The sequence below is a fragment of the Cynocephalus volans genome, chromosome 2 (assembly GCF_027409185.1).
Source record: "Cynocephalus volans isolate mCynVol1 chromosome 2, mCynVol1.pri, whole genome shotgun sequence".
Taxonomy (NCBI): domain Eukaryota; kingdom Metazoa; phylum Chordata; class Mammalia; order Dermoptera; family Cynocephalidae; genus Cynocephalus; species Cynocephalus volans.
This window is the reverse complement of record NC_084461.1, coordinates 71,331,654-71,356,923: the sequence shown is the minus strand read 5'-3', so window position 1 is coordinate 71,356,923 and position 25,270 is coordinate 71,331,654. Positions and strand designations below refer to the sequence as shown.

The window sequence follows — 25,270 nt, the reverse complement described above, 5'->3', positions numbered from 1 at the left end:
CCACCATACTTCCAGAGCCTGTGTGAGCCTTTTCTTTATATATGTCCTCCCATGGATGGACCATGTCACTAGTGTTCACACCGTGGGCTCAATGATGGGCCATGGGATAGCTGTTTGCTGTGTGGGGGAGACAGAGCTTAAATGTTGGAGCTGGGGTATCCATAGAAAAGGGTGGGGTTACAGCTATTTTTCCCATGATCTTCACTTTATTTTATGGCACTCTGAGGTATCTGAGAGTTCTAAATTTGAACCTAGGCTTCCACATTATTTAGAAAGGTAGGAGATAGACTATTTTAACAATTTATCAACCTCATTTATAACTTTTAACTATTTAGACCTGTAAAAGACAGATGTTATTTTGACCCAGATCATGCAGATGTTAGGAGAGGTCCCACTTCCCCACTACAATCTTCCCAGCCTCCAGTAGGCCTAAGCTGGAGAAGAGAAGTTCCAAATTGCATATCATTATGGACTTTTAGATGCTACAAGACTGGGCTTATTATAGTATGCAAGATACAAGTGGCTGTTTGTTTATTAACTGAAAGTAAGCTACAGGCATTTTTGTTACCTAGAAGTAACCAGAAAAACTGTGGAAGCTACTTCAAGACTTGATTCAGTGTCAGATAGAAACAAATATCTAGTATTAGGTAAAGGGTGTTTTTGTTTTGTTTTAAATCTTATAGACTTGGAAACTCTTTGGTTAATGAGGAACTCGAATGTTCATTTTTTGGTTTGGGTGAATCCTCTTACAGCATCCTATGATCTTACCATCTGTCCAAGATATCTAGACCTGAGTACAGGATTAGTCATAACAAACCCAGGTTTTAAAAAAAGTAATATTCTGAAGCTGGCCTAAGAATTTGTTTTTCCTTTCTTACATTGGGAATACTTCATTAGATTTAAAAGGATTGAAATAAAAATTTGATTCTATAACCCATTACTTATTCTCTAGGAGTTATAAATAGTTGAGCATGGATTTATGCTTATAAACAAATAGTATATATTTTAAATCCCCACATTCTTTTTCTTAGACATTATACTTACAGAGTAGTTGTTTCCACATTGGAGTGACATGCCCCAGAAGATGCATGGGCTGGCTGATTATCTCAGTTGGTTAAAGCATGATGCTGCTAAAACCGAGGTCCAGGGTTTTTATCCCTATGCGAGCTATCCACCAAAACAAACAAACAGAACAAACAATTACATACATTACTGTACTCCTATTTACCACATGGATTGACAAAGGCACCAAACTGGGTTTTTCTGTCAAAAGGACCCAGTGCAGATGTTCTGAGGGAAGAGATGGGATTCTACAAAGCAGCACACATTCAGCATAATGTGGCTATTATGCTATCTATTTTTATTAAATTAACCCTCACCAAATCCATAAGTGGCTAAAAAGAATTTTGCAGAGAAGTCTCAGAATGAAGAAAATACTGATAATGTAAGGAGAGAAGAAAACAGCAACTAACATTTCTTCTCCTGCTATGAGCTAAACACAAAATATCATGAGAGAAAGCAATATGAAGCTAATTCTAACAGGAGATTGGCTCCCCAATTTGAAATGATCAACAAGATATATAATACATGCTTACATCCACCATTATTATTTATGAATTCTCCCAGAGTGAATACTATGCTTTATGCTTTGAGATATTAGTTAATGATAACATGAAGCCATTGCAATTAGGAAGATGCTTGAAAAATGTTTATGATAACTTTAATTATTTTTAAAATTTATCTTTTCTTAAATATAAGAAATTTAAAATTTATATTACATTGTATAATGTACATAACATTTATTAATAAACATACTTGAATATAATTTATAAATACTTTATACATTTATTTAAAGTGCATATCATAATTAAAAGTTTACTAATAGTGGTGTGTGATTAAGTGCTATGAGACCATGGCTAGAAACGACTAGAAAGTATTTAAACTTTTTGAAAGAAAACATATACTTATAACATATGAGCTCATGTAAGCTTGAACTTACAAGAGTAACCAATAAATGACTGTCATATTTATGTTAACCATTTCATTTGCTTCTAGCTAACCCTAAAAACACTATTTTCTACTTACAAACTTGTAGGCTCTTTATGATTATTGAAACAATATAAAACCTCAATCAGAGGGATTTATGCAGCTGTTGGAGAAATACCTGTAACAATGTCTGTGCCCCAGATTTTAGATAGTGATTTAAGATGAGCTAACTCATAAATATACCATTTATTTATAATGAATAGCTAGTTGCCTTTAACTTTTTTGTTGATGGAAGTTTCTACCCATTAATTTGTATTGCAGAGTGTCAGAATGTGGATCTCTGGTGATGCCTGTGGCTAAAATGTTTCAATTTGGTTGTGCATGTACAGGCAACTGTGATATCATTAAAATATAATAAAAATGTATACTGTTTCTTTTTGTTGTTCTGTTTGTTTCTTTATTATAGACACCACAGGGAATGATTTTATGGGTATTATAATAAATAAGTTTGGGGGACATAAAATGATGATTGTAGATATTTGTGGGAGTACAGTATGATTATTAGATAAATACTCTATGCTAAAGATGAAACTGAAATGTGAAAGCATGGAATGATAGAATTGAATTCCTTGATGTGAAGGTTTCAAAAATTAAGGTAAACAGTATGTTACATAAAATGACAAAACTTATAACAAATACATTTTTTAAAGTCAGGGTATTTCTAAACATCTTAGGATAAAGGATTTTAGGACATAAAACCAAATATTTTTATATTTATGTGTTCTTTTATTTTTAACTATCTAATTTCACCTCATAATTGAGGGATAAATAGTAAACAGATACAAAGCTTACCTTATAATACAGTAGTACCATGCACTACATAACCATAGAATACAAATGTATGTTGCATATGCTGGAAGCACTTTAACACTGTATTTTAGTAATCGATGTATTTTGGGGCTGATGTTCTGAATGCTCTTTCATCTCCCAGGTATTCTATTTTGTAGCATAATTCAGGGCATGTCTCAGAGAAAAAGCTGACATATTTATATATGTATGAATGCAGTTGTATTTGTGTGTGGTTTGCTAGTGGGAACTGGATAAATTATTTTTCCAGTATTCACTTTAATTTCCTTCAGTGCAGATACTATTCTTTAAAGTATCAGAGTGGCACTCACTTCCAGAGTTAAGAAGTAAATTGGTGAGACCCTTAAGGTTACCTATTTTTGTGAATTGCTGCATAAAAGTAGGGAAATGAAAATGCTGAAATGTTACTTAACTCTGGCCAATATAATTGATAGATTTATAAAACAGTCAGATTTCAATTTATTTTTACTTTCAGTCACTAGGACATCTGGTTTACAAATGTATTCTTTTTTTATCTTTCCTCAGATGTGATGAAGCTTGTTGTGCCTAACAGTTTGTCTATATACTATTTTAATCCTTTAATTATATGCAGCATGCTGCTTTGTTATAATAACACTTCTTTGTTCAGTAATATATTCTACTTATCATTGTCTAGAAAATCCACTTTTATCGGCACCAAAATATGCAATATTCTAAGGCTGAAGGATTGTTTTTATTTTATCTCTTCCAAATATTTATGCATTTAGTAAATTATACATTTACTTTTCTAAATGCTATTATGTATTTTTAAAATTCGTAATGCATCTCTAGAAGAGGTAGTTCCAAGGGAAAAGCAAACTTGCCAACAAGAATTCGTAAGGAATAAAAAAACACATCACCTTCTATATCTTTCTCTCCACAAGCTTCTTACAAATATCACACAGATTAGCAGCTATACTGCTGTCAGTAACAGTGATGTTATGTGGGCAGAATGGAAAGGGTCCAACAAATTGATTTGGGAAAACATAGAACCAGACATTATAATTTTAAAAATTATGTTGAATGTGCAGAATGAGAAAGTAGTGTTCAAAACTGTGTACATACACACATGCCTACATGCATGCATGCATACATACATATAAATATATACATAACAATTTAATTGAAAACAATATGGGTTTTCTATCCCCTGTAACCCCTAACCCATTTCTTCATCTTGATTCTTTATAATAGTTTGTATATTATTTACTGGATTCCTCATTTCACATCTGTAATTATGTGAAACTGTTTCAAAATTAATAATGTGAGTAAATCTCCTACTTCATTTTAAAGAAAGAACCAAGAGGTTGTATAGAAATTCTCATCAATTACTACTGAACTTTTTAATGGAAAGAAAATGATAATAGAAGTATTCTTAGAGCTTTATTATGAATCCACTCTTCATTCTTCCAGTAAAGAGACTTTTAGAAAAAAATTAGGGATCATGGTTAATCTCTGGCATAAGAAATTTGATGAAGGTGGCACTGGAGAAGGAGGAAACCCAACTGTATTTAATTTCTCCTTTTCTCTTACTGTGTCTATGACATGTACTTTTGTTACTCTGGTCTGGTGTCTCAAATGAATCTATATTGAAGAAAGATTTTATCTAGTGTATGCTAAACTTAAAAAGAATAACTTATCCTGAGCCTTTTCTAAACAATCCTGCGACCAAGATTATTGTTCTCATAGGGAATATACCCTTCTGTAACTTTGCAGAGCAGCCAGAAGAAATGATTTTATGTCTGAGGCTGCCACCATTCCCAGAGGACTGTCTTAAAGCCAAGACACTGTCGTAGGAGGTTGGTCTCCAAGTGCTAAAAATGCCTCTTCATTGACAGTCTTGGAGTAAATAGTGAACATTTTAGTTAAATTGTTTGGAAATAAGATGCCTTAGTGGATTGTTTCCTTCTTGTGTATGTATTCATGTGTGTAGGCAGATAGATGATAGATAGATAGATAGATAGATAGATAGATAGATAGATAGATAGATAGATAGATAGATGGATAGATACATAGATAGATGATAGATAGATAGATAGATAGATAGATAGATAGATAGATAGATAGATAGATAAATTTAGCCTTTCAAGATGGCAAACTGAGCATACATGTTTACTATCCTTCTACTCTCAAACCTTGGTGAGGTGACAGTGAAGATTAAATTTTTAAAAAGAATAAGTTTTTAAGTCTGTAAACTGAGAGGCACTACTAGCACTGCAGTGATTTTTGACATTTCTTCTTGAAGGAATATTGGGGGAGTGAGGTTGATAGAGAAAAGGACACAGAAAAATGGAGTAGAGACTGTTCTTCCCCTAGTGGAAAAGGTCTAAGCTACAAGTGAGCTGATCAAGAGAAAAGAAGTGGACGGAAATCAGGTTAGATAATTGAGAATTCTCTTGGGACAGCTGCGCTGGTCGCACACTTTTTCCCTTCTCTATCCTCCCTGCATTCAAAACATGATTACCAAGGCTAAATCTAGAAGACTGCTATCTAGAAAAATGAAAAGTTTCCTAGGGGAGATCTTGGGTTCCTAATGTGGAATCTGACGACACTGGATGAAGCCTTTGTAATTTGCAAGATAGAGGTAGCCTTGCCACCTGCTCCCTGCCTATGCTGCCCATGCTTAGAGATTGCAGTCAGTTCTCCCATGCAGGAAAGAAGCCTGTTGGTGAAAATAAACCTATAAAAATACTGAATAAACTATACCAGTCAAGTATATGAATCAATCTAGTCTTTCATTCATGTATGTAGGCAATCAAATTTCACCAGACATTTGAAGTAAACCACACAAAACAGAAAATCTGAACTGAACCATAAAATAACTGATGCAAGAGGAAGCAAGAATGATTCATGCAACAAAGAGACCTTTTTAAAAAACCTTAATTAGGAACATAAAGAAAATATGATATTCATAAAACAAAAGTATGCCACTTTGAAAAAGAGTTCATGGATATGACAAATATGATTGGATTTTTTTAGTGCGGTAGGAGGTTAAAGTCAGGTAAATCTTCCAAAACTTAGATCAAAATATAGAGAAATTAAACATATGAGATATGTGCTAAACAAACATGGAGAATAAATTTTAAAAATTCAGCATAGGACAAATTTTTTAGTTCTAGAGAAAACAGAGAAATTTGAGGCAATAACAAATGAGTCTTCATGTTGAAATAAATTGATGAGTACCAACATAATGAATGAAAGCAGAACATTTCTGGATGAACTCTAATGAAGTCTGGGTGGAGAGAAAAGGCTACAAGCCCTCGAGACGTAACAGGTTAACTCAAAAGAAGCAAAAGATATATTGGCTTCAGATGTCTCAGGAAGCAACCATATATGTTAAAGGACAATGAAGAAATTAATGTACCTTTAACTTTATGGGGATACATAAATTTTAACTTAGACTTCTGTTTCTAGCTGGACTTTATTCAAGTATAGGGACAATTTTTAGGACAAAGTCTTAATGTTTTTCTTACTCCTTTGATGAAAATTACCTGAATATGTTCTATGGCAAATGAAAAGAGTATATAAAAAAGAAGAAACTTAGAATACTAAGTTATATGCCCAGGAGAGCAAGGAAAAGAAATCCCAGGATATAGGCCTTGCAGCCTGGAAAACAACCAGCTCAACTCAAACCACTCTATCAGAAGGCTCCAGGAGAGTGTCTTCAGAAGCATGGGAACACATTTCAATCAAAATATGCAAAGATTATGGTAATATGGCCAATACATTTATACTTCTCTCAATAAGAAAAACAGATGTTTTAGGAAAAAAGAATCTTAAAAATCTCTGTAAATATGAAGTATGCAAATGTGTTATCATTTTGAACAATGGATAGAATATATAAAAAGGAAATCCATTTGACTGTGATGCTAGAAGAGCCTCCACTGTGTGGCACATCATGCTCACATTTTTGGTGAGCACAATGACATTTTTCTACAATGGTTCTACAGCAAATATTATTTATATAATTGCAGTATGGTAAATACTCTCATTTTCTAGTGTTTGCAATCAATTATAGAGAAGACATTGAAGAACTAATGTACAGATGGCATTTTTGCCCCAATTCATCACCCTTCCCTGTGTCATCACCCTTTGTTATATGACTTGAGAATTCTCCTATAAAAGAGGAATATATTTCCTTTACCCTTAGACTTTGGGTTTGGAGATGTGACTTGATTTGGCCATTGGCTGAAGTGAAATGACAGTAAGTTACTTCTGAGCCTTGCATGTTTCACTTTCTCTTTGGCACTTCTGCTGTCACCATAGGAGAAGTTCAAAAGATAGCTGCTGTACCCTCTGCTTAGATCTCAGAATGATCACACAAGGAGCAGACTTGAGCCCAAACCTCAGCAAGGAGCCAAGCCCAGCTGATCTTTAGCTCAAAGCAGAGTTCCTTAATGGAGCCCACCGTAGATCTCCTGACACCACCCCCTGCTGACACTCAGATGTCTGAGCAGTGAACACATGAGTATCGTATGCCATGGGAAGATTTGTATCATCTTTTAAATCTATTTTTCCAAAAAATTTTTGAAGTACCCTCATGTGTATGGCAGGTAGATAAAAATAAAGTGTTAGTCATACTTAGCTATACAAAATTGCAATAACCTCTGTGTTTCCATAACATATGAATTTAGTTTAGTTTAGTGATAGTATGTGTAGATTGTTCCACATATTTCAAAAATATATTTGTATATTCAGTAAAATAAATTCATCAATAGGTCTTAGTCTTTCTCTACCTGTGCATGTCTTAACCAAAATATTTTAAATATTGCAGTACCTTATAGATGGATTCTATAGAAGGTATTAATATCACCCCTAAAGATAACTCTGTAGCTTATTTAATTGAGACTATGTAAGCCTTCCTTTATCCTCCAAAACACAGCAGAAGGAGATTTAATGAGTGTAGAGAAGTAAGATGCTACATAAACCGAAATCATTATACTCACGGCCAAATTAAATAACCAAATTAAGTGGATGGGGTTATGCTTATACTTACTATTTCCTGATATTTAGTCCAATTCACAAGTCATTGAATTTTATTAAAAAGAGCTAAACTTTTTCTCTGCATTAATCTTATAATAGCATAACACAGCAATGCAGTTTCTAGTAAGATCCATTCCTCTCTGACAGAATAGGACCATTTATCAAAGCACTTGTTATGAGAATAGCCAATTATTTTAATCAGGTTCATTGAATAGGATGGAAATTTGTTGCCCTGAAGGCTTACTTTTCCAATGTGAAATTGCATGGTAAGTAATTAATGGAATTGAGATCTCCATCTTTGTGTGTATTTTAAAACATAAAAATAAGAATATCCTCTTAAGCACACATATATTTTTAAAGGTTTTAAAGTCATATCTTTCATAGGAGCAAAGGGAACTAGAAAATTATTTCATGCTCCTATATGAAAATCAAAATATCTTGAATAGATTATAAGAGTATAGGAAACACACATGTCAATAGAGTTTATGAACTTCCCTCAGAAAAATTTCTGGGAAATAAGAACTATTAAGGAAGACATATGGGTAACTCTAGTTATAATTTAATGTGTTTCAGATATCTAATAGTCAATCATATCAGAAAGAAATTCAGTTTGAAACCAAAATATAAGAGCAATAGAAAATCTTGCAGTTATTTTACTTTTTTCCCACTCATCTTCATTTAAGGCTTCCTGCAAAGAGTTTCTTGAGTGATGGAGATAACCTGCAGAGCAGGAGGTAAACTACCTTGAAAACATTAGCATTTTTGTCATTTTTATGAATACAGATCCTCCTATTAGTATGTTTTATTAAACTACTCAGTCTTTCCAGTAAAGCCTGCCTCATTTCATTTGGGCTACATGGTTCTCATTTCAAGGTGTGAGTATATTTTCAAAACTTTCTGTTTGTGAATTTGAAAAGGCTGATGTTCCTCATTAATTTTCTGGGCCTTTTATTGTGATGCTCTGTGTGTGTGTGTGTGTGTGTGTGTGTGTGTGTGTGTGTGTGTGTGTGTGTGTGTGTAATTCAAGTTCACCGCCAATAAGTATGTAGGCTATAGAAAGAACCTTGACATGATCACCTTTAAAACAGTTTTTTGAGGTATAATTGACATGGAATAAAATACACATATTTAAATGTACAATGTCATACGTTTTGACATATGCGTGCACCTATGAATCCATCCTCTGACTTAAGATACTGAACATTCCATCACATCACCCTCAAAAAGTTTCTTCCTGCCCCATTGTAATCCCTCCCTCCTGCCCCAGCAACTTCATCCAGACAGCCATTGTCTTAAGTTGATAAGTCCTTAAGTGATATTTACCCTTCTCCCAATATCCCATAACTTAAAATTGCAAATACTGTGAAGTAAGGTTAACAACATTTAAATGCTGGTATAAAGTCAGTAAGTCTCATGGTACATGATAGAGAACAAGAGGAACAAAAACAAAGATGATTGCTTAATATGTGTACAGTATATATACATAGAGACATGTTCTTAACACAACAGGGAGAACAATTACAATCCTTGTTTCTGTAACTGGTCACGTGGTCGAAGCTGGTATTTATAACTTCCTTCTTCTACTACCCATTCTGTATTCCCTTTGCCTTTAGTGAGCACCTCAGCGGGTCATGGTTCTTTACCTGGTGGAGTGATCCAGACCTTCATCTGTGAAGAGTCTGGGCCATTTGTAGTCTTGCCTGGATTTGGTTGTTGTAATTTTCCATTGACCTTAATCACAGGGCATGGTAGTACTAAGAGATGTCCTAAGGGACCTCCTGTATTCCAGATATAATCTTCCTTACCTCCTTTGTGAAGTAGTAGTCCAACTTCCCCTTGGTAGTCTGGGTCAATCACGCCAGCCAACATAGTGACTCCTTTCTTAGCCTGTTGATTCAGAGGCATGAGGAGCCCAAAGTGGCCAGGTGGCAGCCTTAACTTCCAGTTCAATGGGATCATTTTTGTGTCTCCTGATGGAAACATTACTGCCTCTGGAGCTAAGACCTCTAGACCAGCAGAGCATAAAGTTGTGAGGACGGGAAGCAAAAATTTTGCTAATGGGTCCCTAGGGGTAATGGTTAGTGGTGCCACTTCCGTTTCCACCCCTTGATTCCTGGACCTGTGAATCCTGGCTATGGGAGAGACAGTACCATATATTGGGCGCTGATTTAGATCATATACAGCCTGCAGGAGAACTTTGCCCCAGTCCTGCAGGGTCCTGGCACCAAGCTGGCACTGTAACTGTGACTTCAAAAGGCCATTCCACCATTCTATCAGACCGGCTGCTTCAGAATGATAGGGAACATGGTAAGACCAGTGAATTCCATGAGCATGAGCCCATTGCTGCACTTCTTTAGCTGTAAAGTGAATTCCTTGGTCATAAGCAATGCTGTGTGGAATGCCATGACGGTGAATAAGACATTCCGTGAGTCCATGGATGGTAGTTTTGGCAGAGGCATTTCGTGCTGGGAAGCCAAATCCATATCCAGAGTAAGTATCTATTCCAGTAAGGACAAAATGCTGCCCCTTCCATGATGGAAGTGGTCCAATGTAATCAACCTGCCACCAGGTGGCTGGCTGATCACCTTGGGGAATGGTGCCATATCGGGGGCTCAGTATTGGTCTCTGATGCTGGCAGATTGGGCACTCAGCAGTTGCTGTAGCCAGATTGACCTTGGTGAGCAGAAGTCTATGTTGCTGATCCCATGCATAACCTCCATCCCTGCCACTATGGCCACTTTGCTCATGAGCCCACTGGGTGATGACAGGGGTGGCTGGAGAAAGAGGCTGACTAGTATCCACAGAATGGGTCATTCTGTCCACCTGATTATTAAAGTCCTCTTCTGCTGAGGTAACCTTTTGAAGGGCATTCACATTCACATCGGAAACAAATATCTTCACATCCTTTGCCCACTCTGAGAGGTCCATCCACATACCTCTTCCCCAAATTTCTTTCTCACCAATTTTCCAATCATGTTCCTTCCATGTCCCTGACCATCCAGTCAAACCATTGGCTACAGCCCATGAATCAGTATATAATCACACATCTGGCCATTTCTCCTTCCAGGAAAAGTGCACAACCAAGTGCAGTGCCCGAAGTTCTGCCCATTGAGAAGGTTTGCCCTCACCACTGTCCTTCAGGGTTGTCCCAGAAAAGGGGTGCAGTACCACAGCTGTCCACTTTTGGGTGGTGCCTGAATATCATGCAGAACCATCTGTAAACCAAGCTCTAGCCTTGCCTTCCTCTGTCAACTGATCATAGGGAACTCCCCATGAGGCCATAGGTGCAGGCTGGGGAAGAGAAGGCAGTGTAGCAGGAGTAGGAACCATGGGCATTCGGGCCACTTCTTCTCTTTCAGGGTGTAATGCACCTCCTCATGGGTCACACTATGTACTTCACCTTTAGGGCCTGCTGGGCCTTGAGTCTAGTTATGGGTCTAGAATCAAAGACAGGAGGTGGGGGTGGGTCCTGAGGAGAATCAGCATTGTCTTGCTCAGTCACTGCTTCAGGGGAAGCCATTACTGTTTCCTTAGGCAATGCAGAATGAATCCCCTCAGGCAGAGGTGGAAAAGCCACTGTCGCTGGAGATGAGCATTGGGAGTTCATTGCCGATGAACAAGCTCAATGCAAGTTAGGGGTTCCATGTCCCCAGCTTCCTCGGGGTCTTCCCACACATCCCCATCCCAACTTGCAGGATCCCATTCTTTCCCAACTAATGCCCTCACTTTAGCAGTAGATACCCTGTGAGGCTGATAATTCAACTGCCACTGTAGTTCAGCCAGTCTGTGATGAGGGCTTGTATTGGATTCTCAGCAATTTCAGCCCTGTGGGTACTGGAGAGAAGATTCTGGCCTAGAGCACACCTAGAAACTTTCAGGTCATCTATGTGGCCCTTGAGCCGAGAGTCACTTCACTGAGTGCCCTTTTCTTTCTTCAGTTTATCCAGTGTTGTGAGGAGCAACCAGCCAATGTCATTATAGTCCTCGGATTTCCACAAATACTCAAAAATATTACATATAGAGTCACTGAATCCCTTGCCTTTTACAAGCAGTGAATCAAGACTATCGAATGGATTTATCTTGCATATCTCTTTAAACAGTTCATGCCAAGGACTATCAGTACTCTCCATATTTTTAGAAGTCGAGGTGTTAGCATTTTTAGGTCTAACGCCCTGAAACCAACTGAAGAAATTCATCTTTAAGAGTCTGTTTCTCTAGAAATTAACCTTCATACTAACCTCCTCAGGCTGTCCAGACTCTGAGCTCCCTCTCTAACTCGGAGTGTTTGCCAGGCTCTGCCTGGATTCTCTCTCCGTGAGCCATGGTCTTGAATCCCTCTCAAGAGAGGACACCTGGGCTATGGAAGGGCTCACATGATTTATTGTCCTTTGTTTCTTAATGTTCAGTATCTTGAACACTGTTGTCTTATATATTTTGTCTGTTTTATTTTTTGTTGTTATTTTAGGCAGGAGGGTCTGCTTGAAAACTCTGGTCCCTGTTACTGTGCCTTGGCCAGAAGTAGAGTTCTCTTAAATCCCAACGTTATCATTTTTAATGAAGAAAATATGCCAATTTGGCATACTTAACAATAAATATGGGAGAAAAAATACAAAAATATAATGGCGTGTAGGCAGCACTTTTTTGGCTCTGAATAGTGACTTGATCGCTTGAAGCAGATTCTTCCATGGTGGCCTTGAGAGTGGCAGATGTTTTGTTGCCTCTAACTCTGCCAGAAAACCAAAAAATGCCCTATAATTATGTAGATGAGGTTCTGGAATGAAAGAAATCTAGCCACCCAGCTCTTTCACCTTGATGGGGACTGAAACTCCTAAAAATTTAGAAAGGAATCTTTTCTATATTTACCAGCTATAGTTTATATCTGTTGGCTATAGATTTCAGTGATCTGCCAGCTGAAGTTTGTGGAACGTTGATGTACTACTTTAAAAAATAGTAAATGTCACCATTTTAGAAATAATATATTAAGAATATTTGTTGAATTATCCCATTCAGTGGATTAAAATTTCCATGGGCTTTGCAATTTTGTGGATAAATGCTGTCTTTCATGCCTCTCCAAGGCAGGGATACTCTTCTGTAGAATATTTATGAAAATTCTACCCATTTATTTTCTCTGATGATAACCCTAAAATGTAATAATATCTGTGTACAAAAACCTACATTTTCCTGCACATTCTACTGCACAATATGATATGGTTTAACCCATATTATAAGAATATAAATATTGTTCTTAATGGTCTTTCAAAGCTGCAAGATATTTTTCCTGTAAGCTACCTCATTTAGTCCTCACAGTAGCTATAGAACTATAATATAATTCATCATTTGGAGACATCATTTTTGTTTGATAACACATATATAAAATTTCAAAGATATAAAAATGTAGAAGCAGGAAGTATTCTTATTTTATTAACTAAGTCTAGATGTATTTGTATGTGAGACCTAATTTATAGAGTTCTTTTTAAGAAATTAATTCATGGGTTAAATGGAATTATTTTTCTTTGTATACAGACTTTAACTGTATATCAGTCAGTGCCTGTTACTTAAATGTGGCATTGCTTACAAGCTTTCATTGATTCAACACTTTTACTATAAGTTACTGTCTATGTTTTTAAAAAAGAGTTAAGGTCATTGAAGAGAAAAATGTGAATTGAAGGTTTTAATTCATTCCCTGAAAAGCCCCTCTTGGTAAATATATATGTTAAAAAGACTCATTGGTGTTAAGCCTTTCTATTTACAACTTGCAAATGAAGTAAAATAAGTGGATACCTGCAAGTTTCAAGTAGTTTGTATCTTCAAAAATATTATGAATTAAATCGCTGATAGGAGTGCAAATCGGTGCAACCACTTTAAAAATCAGTTTGGAGTTATCTACTAAAGTTGAACGTGTACATCATTATGACTCAGCCATTTCACTCCTGGATATACCCAAGAAAAATTCAGTACACTTAGGCATCAAGAAACATGTACAAGCATGTTCTCTGATGCTTTTATTTACAATGACAACATAAATGCCATTAATAATAAAAGGAAAAATGCATGTGATATTTTTTTAACAGTGAAATACTGTCCAGTAGTGGAAATGAACTCACTGCAGCCACCTACAACAACTTTGTGAAAGAAGCCACAAACAGAAGAGCACATACTGCGTGGTTTCTTGTGGGTTTTTTTACTAGGTTCAAATATAGACAAAAATAAAAGATAACTGTTTAGCAGTACATATTTAAGTGGCAAAACTATACAATATCCAAAGAGCAAGGTTGTGATTCCCACAGTAAGCAGGAGATCAGTTACCTTTGTGAGGTGGAGGGCAGGTTATGAATGGAAGGGGCATGTGAAGGCTTTTGGACTGTAGGCAGGATTCTGGTATTTGATCTTGGTGGTCATTACAGAGGTTGCCCCATTATAATAACTCGTTTAACTTTATTGTTTTGTGTACTTTTCTGTATGTATGTTATCTTTCAAATAAAGATTTTTATATAATACAGATGGTCACCCACAAAAATAACAAAAATTTCAATTGTACATGTATAAGGTATATCCATGCTCTCTATAAAGAAGGAAACTTAAAAAGCAAATGCATTCCTTTTGTCTAAGCTTAAAGTTAAAAAGCATGTACAAAAGAATGTAAGAACCAAAAAATCCATTTCTACATAGGCAAGCCATTGTGGATTTGAGGAATAAAATTAGAACAAATGCCTATTAAACCCAAACCACTTAAGATTTTGAGAAAATTACAAAGAGGAATAAAGGGATGGGGGGGGGGATGTATTCAAGAGTAAGATTTTTAGAACTGGAGTCTTTGACCTAGAGGAGAAATGCTGATATTACTAGGTTATTATAAACATTTTGAGATCGAGGACTATGTATTATCCCGTATCAGTCCTCCTCTGCACATGAAACAGTGCCTTGAAGGGAAGTATGAGGTGGTGGCGCAGAGGAAGCACGAATAAACCTAGTGATGGCAAAATGAACTGGTGAATAGCAGAGATTCTTGGGGCAAATTATCCGGATTTTAATCTCAGCTTTACCACCTGTGTGACGCTTGGCAAGTTATCACATGTTCAATTGCTTGATTCCCTTGTCTATAAAACAGGTATAAAATAGTAAATGGGTCATAGGATGTGTTAATGTATACAAAAGTCTTGGTACAATGCTTGGTACATAGTAAGTAATCTACAAGTGGAAGATTGTGCTAATTGTTATCAATCAACTGTCATCCTCAAGTGCCATTTGGATATACTTGTATTATTAAAGCTTACGTAGAAGTAAACTGAATACTACATTCTTGCAGAATGCAAGCAACAAATTTTAGTCTGAGCAAAAGCCTAAGAAAGACTCGTCAATAATGATTTTCCACTGTAGGTAGTTTTCCTTTAGGTCTGCTGAGTATACAAAATGGAAAGCATGACCATATGCTGAAAATTAAAATGCTTACAGAAAGAGAAAGAAGAAAAAATGGAGAAATCACCTTCTGGTTGACAATTCAAGTAGGATTCCTAGATAAAATACCTGATGCCCAAGTAAATTTGAATTTCAGATAAACAATGATTTCTTTGTTGTAAGTATGTCCCAAATATTGCATGGACATCATATATTTTTATTTGTGAAATCTGGCAACCCTAAATATTAGGAGGTCTGTGTGCATTCGAAACCAAGCTAAATGTTTAAAGATACATGGTCCTGGTCGTCATGCTTTGTAGTCTGAGTGATGTGGACTCAACATTAATTTCTCTTCGTTTTTGAAATATTTTTCCAAAATGTTACCAATAATGAAATTCTAGAGTAAGTAAATGAGCTTTATAAAAGACAGATCTATTGAGTCCTATGTCTGCTTTCACACTTCCTGAATTCTCTATTAACACCCCAGTATCCAAGAACTGAAGTTCAAACTCCTTAACTTGATTTATAAAACCCAAAAGTCTGGTCTCAGACTTAGTCACCACCATCCCCAATATCCCCCCCCTCATCCCCTCACACACAGTTCCTGTGCATGCTCCAGACTTTTAGAGTGCTCATTTCTCTCTGAAAAATTCTATTATTTTATGTATTCCCAATTTAACACATCTGAAAAAACCCCTGCCCATCCTTTAAGCACCAATCAAATTTTTTACCCCATTTAAGCAATCTTCCACATCTCCTCTAGGCAAAGCTACTGCTTCCTCTATAATTACAGTACATTTTGTACATAATATTATAAGGCACGTATTTCGCTATATTATATTATAATTATCTCTCTCCTGAGTAGAATAAAAGGTGAGATCTCTTAGAACAGGCCTCACTGATGTATCCAATCGTGTATTTTAGGGCCTGGTTCATAGAAGGTGCTTGTCAGAATTTTAATAAATTTATGAGTGACTGAGTGAATGAGTGTGTAAACTATATGAATCATAGCTATGCTTCTAATATGAATCCTATCTCACCTACCCAGTTACAGGTTTCTCATAACTCACTATAAAAAATAAGTTCAAAATAGCTGATCATCAAGGTTGACTTCTAAAACTGAAGAGAGCTGCAAGTGAACTAATTTGACATTCAGCTAACAGAATACAGTGGTTAATTTTGAATAAAGCATTAGAATATGCAAAATATGTAAAAGATAACATACTATAATAAAAGTAGAAAACCAGGAAATATATGTCATATATACTTGAAGGAAAGAATTAAGAAACAATGAGAAGTCATTCTTAGATCTGCAGACTACTGATATGGAATAATAATGAAATACATATTAATTTAGAAAATAACTTTAAAGAGTTAATTATTTATAACTCCATATAACTCAAATACATTTTTCTCTAGTCTGCTAGATGACTCCTTTAAAACTCAACATTCCCTACCCTGCTGCTACCCTGCTCGATCAATTTAGTATATGATATTTGGAGTACCTTTGAGAAGCTGCATTTTCCTGTTATAGTACTTGTCACTTCACACTGTAACTGATTATTTATTTCCTTGTCTGTCTACTCTACTGTAAAAACCTTGAGAAAAATAAGGGACCATGACATATTAATCTTTGCTTCCTTAGTACCTCACACAGAACTAATGATGGATGGATGGATAGATGGATGAAAGGAAAGAAGGAAGAATGGATGGATGGATGGATGGGCTTCATAAGCAGAGGTCTGCCAACACTGTTCAGTGTTTGCCAACACTGGCTACTCTTTAGAACCACTTGAACTCCTCTTATAACAAAATTACTACCTTCATGCTACCCAGTACCATTTAAATCAGAATCTGTGGGTGTGGGATTTTTGCCTTTGCATGTTTTAAAAGCTCCAACTATTAAAATAAGCATTGCTCTAACCCCGTTTTTTCTTAGTAGGATCCCTTTAGAAACAGGCTGGAACACCTGCCCCGGTCAAGGGATTCACTGTGATGGTATATATTTGGTGATTCCCTGGGTCTTTAGTGTTCTCCATTTTTTTTCTTATCAATCAACAAATATTTATTGCAGGACAAGTTACTATGCTGCATGTCACTGAGGTGACATCTTTTGAGATGGTTTGCTTTTTTTGTGAAAATTTTACTTAAGGAGGAATCTCTTCTTTTTGGCTTCTACTCTGTGTTTTTCGTGTAGCTTTTATTTATGAATTTTTTTCAAATAGTCAAATACTTGAGTTATAGAGACATAGCACCCTCTAGATTACCCCTCCCTTAACCCCACATCTACCTCCCCTGGTTTTGGCTTTATAATTACTTTGGAATAGATATCTTATCTTTCTGGCCAAATATCTGATTAAAGGCAAATGAAGCCTTCTTGGAATAATTTTATATGGAAACATTCCAGAGATTTGGGATGAACACTGCCTGGATACAAGTAGCAAATGTATTTGCATCTAAATAGAGATTTCAAAATAAATGGTAAGATGCCAAGATAGAGATGGGCAGAAAATAGGATCATTATTAGAAAGAGGAGATTTGGGTCTTTTGTTATATTATGATTCCTGGTAAGTGAAGGTTATCAATAAATATTATAAAAGGTTTGCATGTGATGTGCTCTGATTGAATGATGCTGGCTTTAATTTGTTACTTTAAAATGAAATACTAGTAATATAGCAGAAGGCCAAATCAAAGGGGAGTTCAAGCACATAAGATTAAAAATATAACAAACTGGTCCCAGAAATGACTGGAAATCCTCTAGATAATTTGACTGTGACATAATTAAATTGAACATCTGAGTGAGAGAATAGAATTCCTAGAAGTTTATCATAAAGTCATTCAGCCTTAAAAGAGAAATTGAAACACTAGCGGCTTTTGATAAGAAAAAAAAATAATAAAAGGTCAAATTTAAAAGGCAATCACTCACAAGAGGTCTGGAGAATATTTAATAGCTAATGGGGAACCTAGGGAAGATGTGTTGTTAGGGATCAGAAATAGCAGATTCTTGAAAATAAGCACTTGGCGACTATTTAGCCATCAATAACAATATTGCAGGAGAAAAGACAGCCCAAGGGATAGGAATAAGGAAATTGAGAAATTTTGTCTTTGCAAAAGATAAAAAAGGCTTTATCATGATTTCCTTTTAATATATCAAAACAACGGTTCTCAGCCCAAGAATCAGTGTTCCTTTTTGACGCTTGTGGGACCTAGATGTACTTGGGGATGAAAAGGAGATAGATTCATGATTGAATTAAGTTGTCTTTGTCTTTACTAGAAGAGTTTAGATGGATTTCTGTCCCCAGAAGGATCGGAGATCCTAGTCTAAATTGTGGTCCGTAGTCAAAATATCTAAGTCAATTTGGCAAAGTAAATGTAGCTAAACTCCTTGGGGTAGGTGGCATCGACCTGAGGAGTTCTGAGGGGATTAATTCAAGGATGAATTGGGACAGTGATGGCCTAAGAATGCAACCTGCTATCATTTCTACTCTGCAGGTTCCAAAGGTGAGCTAGTTGATAACCAATCTAATTAACTAATTAGGTTTAGAAGTCTCCAGAAGTGGCCCCAGGGAATTAGGCTCAAGAACTCTCTGTTTCATCTCTGGCCAACTGATGGAGCCTATAATGAAGAATGAGAGTACTGAATATGTAAATATAATTCTCTGGGAAGGAGCAACATGTTTTGGCAAGGAATTATGCCCAGACAATCCACTGTCTTTGAAGACATAAATAAGGAATTAGCAAATGTAATTTTCATTTTAAAAACTCTTTGATAGCCTACCACTCCGAAGTCAATTTCATGAGCTTTGGGCTATTATTTGCACAATAGTGGATCTGAGAATGTTCTAGGACAAACAAGACTAAGAGTAACTGAGCACAGCACTTCTCAAAATGCAGTTGTATATACAATGAACTCCCTAAAGAATGAGTTCTCAAAGTGATCTTAATGGATATATTAGTAATTTGTCAATTAACTAGAGGAGGTTCTCACAGTTAACTCTCCAGACTGGGCATAGGTTGACATTATTTCTGTTAAGAAAAACCCAAGCCAAAGAGAGTAGACTAGCAACACACCTTTACAAATTTGCAGAAAATAGGTTAAGCATGACATAATGATAAAGAGTCTAAGTTATGCATGTAAAAGGAATGAATCTTTGAATTAGTTACAAAACAGGCAAGGGCCTGGGGATCCTTGTAGCGTTCTTCAGTTTAAAGAAACCCATGTTTCCTTTCAAAGAAATTCAACTATTTACATTCTTATCTCTTTCTTCTTCTTTTTTTCTTGCTTTCTTCTTTCCTCACCAAAGCACAAAACGAAACAAATAAAATTTTAAACAAGGGTGAGTCATGAGTTTAGATTTGGAAACCCATGTACAGGTCTGGCTGGTCACTGGTCACTGTGCTTCAGTCATACTAAACGATGGGCAGCAAAGTTTTGTGTTTTCAGGACTCAGCTGGCTGCCTTGATTGTGAAACATATTTTGCATGAGGCTGTTTTTTCAAACAGTTCTCATGAGGCAGTCATAGAAGCAAAAACCTCAAAAAAATGATAGCTATAATGATTATAAATAAATTATAAATATGACCAAATATGGAAATTCTTATTTTATATGGGAACTGTTATGTCAAACTTTTGTTAGTTATAAAAATAATCTAATCTATTCTAGTATATTTAGAATAGATGTGAAGTTTCTTCTGAAAATGGTAATGTCTTGATCTATGACAAAGGGAAATGTGTGTAATTTTTTATAAAGATGTTTAATTTTAATTTCATTACATTATATTTTGTGAACATTTATATACAGTCTTTAATTAAACATGATTTATACAAATCGAGGTCAGTTTCCATTTAGATTGCTTGCAGTGTTAATCACAGTGCAAATAGCCTTCACTACTGAAAGAACTCCCGCATTATACTAATACATAAACACTTCTATATAATTTGCATCTATTCTCTAAGCCTGCAGGATACTGGATATGTATATATGCAGAAACATTTTACTAATTTTGCTACTAAATTAAAAAATATAGGTCATTTAAAATAACATTTATATTTTTATGAATTTAGAGTTAAGTAATTTTTGAGTTAAAAAAAAACATTGAACAATGCACATGTAAACAATGGAAAGGTCTTGATCACAAATTGAGTATGTCCGTAAAGCATTTCCACTTCATCACATCCAATTCCAATTCATTCCATCTCATGTTAACCTCTGGGTAAAGGTGTAACTGTTATTTTTCAGAATCAGATGTCCTTAATTATAACTTGATTTGTGGAGGATTGAGATCTGTCCTGATGAACAAATAGCTGGAAAGTTTAAAGGTTGATTTGCCTCAATTAGATTTACATTCACGTATTTTAAGTACTATTAATTGTGTAAATACTTGGAATATTTAAAGAAGCAAAGAACAACAGTGCTTGCATATCATTAATAGTATGTATAAACTCTTGATTGTTGTCACATTACTATGTAAATATCCTTCTATTAAATTCAAAGCAGCAAGAGGTGGATTTGATTTTACTCAGGATATATTTTAATCTGAAAATGAGAAAATGCATATCCTCTTAACTGAAAATTAAAATGTATGCTGTGCCTATTAACATCAAACTTTGTGTAGGTCTCTGTTCTGCCTGCCTCATTTATTTCTCAAGTCCATTCCACTTATCACTCCACTAGGTCCTTCTAAAGTAGAAGCGTGAAGAAGATATCCTCCCATCCTGATCCAGTTCTTCAGCGCCACAAGATAAAATCCAGTTTCCTCAAATGGTTCTAAGGATTCCTCATAACCTGGTCCCTATCTGTATCCTCCTCTCCTTATTAATCCTAATTACATTTTTTCTTCAAGTTCAAGATTAAATTGTATTTCCCTTATGTGGTCTTCTTCAGACATCAGTACTCCGTTTCTTCTCTATAAGTCTATAAAAGAATAACTTTTTATGTCTAATTTTACAAAATAAGGCAATGCTTTTTCTAAGAAATGAAGATTTAACTTAACAGCTATAGACATGTTCTCATCTAAAGCAAATTGTACTAGATATGATATAGGGAAAGATACTGGGCATGTTCCAAAGTAACCAACATTGCCACTGTCTTACACTGAGTTGGCAACAAATTGATTTTCAAGCCACTTACATAATTTAATGAAAATATTTTGCGTGTTAGTCCGATATAAATAAAACTAAGTGAAATTTTGATGAAAGCAGAAAAACTGGATATTTCATCAGAAATATCTTATGCTTACTCATTCATCCTTTTCTTCGTTAAAAAGTTGAAAAAGGGGGCAAAATAGAGAGTTTTGAAGTACTCTTATACTTTATTTGGTCTTAAGAAAGTCAATGATGATATTTCTTTAAGCAGCTGTGATAACTCAGAACTTCAGAAATACATTTGGATAAGTTATAGTGCATCGGATCAGTCAGAGTGTATCAGAAAGCAAGTTATAAGTCTGAAATAAAATGTTTTCGTTTAAGGTTGTACATACCACTGTTACTATTTTTTCGGCAGAAAGTTTGTCAGGAAACATTTGTTGGGCACCAGTGATCTTCCAGAAAGAGTGTGGCATTTGTATGGGTACAAAATACAGGGCAGAACAGGGACTACATTTGTGAAGCTCACCATTTCGTGAGGTGAAAGGGTGAAAGGCACGAAAAAACAATTTCCAAGTAACACCATTTAGTCCTTTAAGACTATTAAAAATGAAACAGTAACAACAGAGTTGTGAAAAGAAGAGCAGCAAGGAAATAGGAGTTCAACTGGAGTAGATGATAGGAAGAAAAAGAGCTTGGGAGGGATGTGTGTTCTCCAACCGTTGCTAGCTCCCAGAGAACCCAGCATGGCGCTGTGCTTAGAGGGAATGATTTGCTAATATTGGTGATTGATGTTTGACTGAATTAGTCATTATTTCTTTTTGCATCCAAAATCATATTTGTCTTCTCTGTTATCCAAAATTAGCATGGAAATTAGTATAATTTGCTGAATGTTTTATATTTCATATGATTTTGCAGCAGCTATAATAAGAGTACATATATCCAAGGTAAGTCCCTTTAGTCATCCTAACTTTAGAAATCCTTGAATGAGATTAGGAAGTGATCATCATTTACATTTATTATACTTTGCATGTAACAAGCTTTAGCTGTTAACTCTAATTTGCTTCTCATCGTATTCATCAAAGGCGAACTATTTAGAAACTAAAACATCTCTGTCAGTTAGAATTTTAATGAATTAAGATGAAATGAGACAGTGTTAATTGGCAGTTGTTGCTGCAGGGGAGGTTTCTAGATCTTGTAAGTGAAACCAATTCATATCTCTATCAGGGTTAATTTGTTTGATTTAATTCTAAGGATACACTGAATACTTCCCCAAACTATTCGTATTTTATTTTCAGAATTAGAGAATGATTTAGTTCGTTGGTCTTTTACCTGGATTCTCATTTCCATTTGAAATTGATTTAATCTGATTTTTAATGAATTGTTGGTTTTAAGCAGCAGTTGTGTTAGTGACTAAACACACATGCACACACACAAACACACACACACACACACACACAGGAATACCATTACTTAGACTTTTTTAGTTAAAATGCCTAAAATCTTCCAATATCTAATCATTTTCTTAACAATAATTCTTTCCCTCTGTTCTTTTTGTTTTCCTCAGATATAAATGAATGTGAGGCTGAGCCTTGCAAAAATGGTGGGATATGTACAGATCTTGTTGCTAACTATTCCTGCGAGTGCCCAGGTGAATTTATGGGAAGAAATTGTCAATACAGTGAGTATCTCTATCTATCTATCTATCTAATGTTATTTATATAGCCTCCATTTTTTTAATGAAATCTGGGCCAAAATCAGTATCATTTGCTTCCAGAGTGTGTAACTAATTGGAATGGCACATTTCATTTTTGTTGTTATTAATGTACACATATTCTCACTTAGTGCATGTTTTACTAGGACCCGAAAAGAATGACAACAGTTCCTCAGAGACCCAAGCTCATCTCTCCCGTGAATTCCATTTTTGGCTTTTGAGTATGTGCACTAAGTTTCTACCACCAGAGTGGTTACTTAGGTTCAGACAGTAAATTCAGGACACTGAAACCAGAGAGCCTGCATCACAAATAAAAGGTGGAGATAAAAGAGGATCCAGTTGACCTGGCAAACACACTAGCAACAATTTTACATATTGTTTTTTTTTTTTTTTTTTTTTGGAAGTCTTAGACATTAGACAGTAGGGTCTTGAGATGATGGATCAAATGACAGGGCAATTATTTGGCTGAAGTGTGTACAAAGAGGCAGAAAGCACCAGTACCCCCTGTCCTCCCCCCCAAAAAAGTGCTGGCAGAAGGCAGTAACAGGACTAGAGTCAATGCAATGGGGCCTAAATACATGCTAACAAGAACACTAATGGTATAGCTTTATAATTGTTGGGCATTTATAGAAACTTCTTAGTGCTATGGCTTTGATGTATGTCATACCATCTGAGCACCACAACAATATTACGCAAATTGAGATGGGAATTCAGATGCAGAAGCTGAGACACGTGTGTGATGTGGTTTGCCCAAGCTTTCACAGCTAGTTAGTGACAGAAGCAGGACTAGAAAGAATACAGCTGTCTGATTTCCAACTCAGTATATTTTCCTCTATATTGAGATACCTCTTCAGATAGAGATGAGCAAAATGAACATGAACACACGCTAAACGTCCTCTGTGTCACACAAGCACGCCACACACAGTCCTTCTTCTTTGTCCATTGTCTCAGTTTTACTTCTCACTTTCCCTCTTCTTTCCCTTTCCATCATGGTCCTTATAAAATAAAATAGGGAATATTGTTGAATTCATTTATGTATGTAAATAAAATAAAGATTTAAAAACAGGATGCTCGAGGGAGGTTTCAAGATGGCGGCGGCTGCGGCGGCTGGCGCGGAGTAGCTGAGGTGGAAAAGGTGGCCACTGGGCCTCAGGCAGCCGGGAAACTTGTGTACCTTTCTCTGGCCATCTCTTAAGGGAGGACTGCTGCTGCTGGCCGGTCGTGGGGGCTCAACGCCACTTTGCCCCCGGCAGGAGAGGCTGCCTCATTTACAGGCAACAGCTTTGAAGTGTGGAGCAGGAAAAGAACTGATTCTTAGCTGCAAAAGCGGGTCTTGAAACAGGGAACACGGCGCCAGGGCTGCTGTGGATGCAGCCAGGATCCCGGAGGCTGGGGCCGCACTGAAGGCGGCCAGCTGCCCTATCCAGGATTCGAGGTTTCAGGCCGGCATTAAAGAAGACTCCTGGGAGCGCCCGAGCGGCGCCGCGACTGAACAGCCCGAGGCGGCAGCGCCGAGAACACGGAAGGCAACAAACCAGAGACAGAGCGAGCGCCCGACCTGGCACAGCACTGTGAGTGATCCCTGGCAAAGCTCTGTTCGGGGGGTGGATGCCCACGCGGCTCCCCGCCTGCACCACCAGGCCACTCATTGCCCCGGTGCTGCCTCCATTTTCCCAGGTGCGGGCAGCTCCGCCCTGCTCGGCCATCACTGAGCCCATTTGCTTGGCCTGGCGCGGGGCTTTCCGGACCCTGCGGGCCGACCTCCTCTCCCACTCCCTCCACGGTTCTCTGGCAGGGCTGGGGGTGTGGGGCGTCCCGACCAGTTTTGGGAGGGCTAGGAAGTACGGGCGGGCCGACTGTCACTCCACCACACCCTGGACTCCGGCCCCGGTAAACTTCCTGTTACTGGGAGGCAGATACCATCTCTGCGACCACCAGTTTGGAAAAAAGCCTAACGAATTTCTGGTTGGGAATAGTGTGGTAGGAGAGTTCCCAGGTCTGCTTGAACCTGCCGGAGAGCAGGCTGCAGGCGGGCACTAGACTCGGTTTATACCGGGGGGATACAAAGGTGAACAAGACCCGAGAAAGATCTACACAGTGCTACAAAGGCACCCAGAGAGACTGGTCGTCTGTGCCTAGCAGAAACCTGGTAGACTTCCTGGGCGAGGCGGTGCTGAGCAGGATCTGGAAGGCCCAGCTGATAGAGGAGGGGTGCAGAAGAC

At 36.9% G+C, this 25,270-nt stretch overlaps 1 protein-coding gene across 2 annotated transcripts in view; it reads left to right on the top strand.

Annotated features, from left to right (window-relative positions):
• The window catches only part of EDIL3 (EGF like repeats and discoidin domains 3), a 410,628-nt gene that overhangs the window by 209,778 nt on the left and 175,580 nt on the right, over window positions 1-25,270 (top strand). For both annotated transcript variants that reach the window (XM_063087348.1, XM_063087347.1), the window contains one exon: window positions 22,902-23,015. In XM_063087348.1, the coding sequence (XP_062943418.1) occupies window positions 22,902-23,015 (114 nt within the window). The remainder of the gene's footprint in view (window positions 1-22,901; window positions 23,016-25,270) is intronic.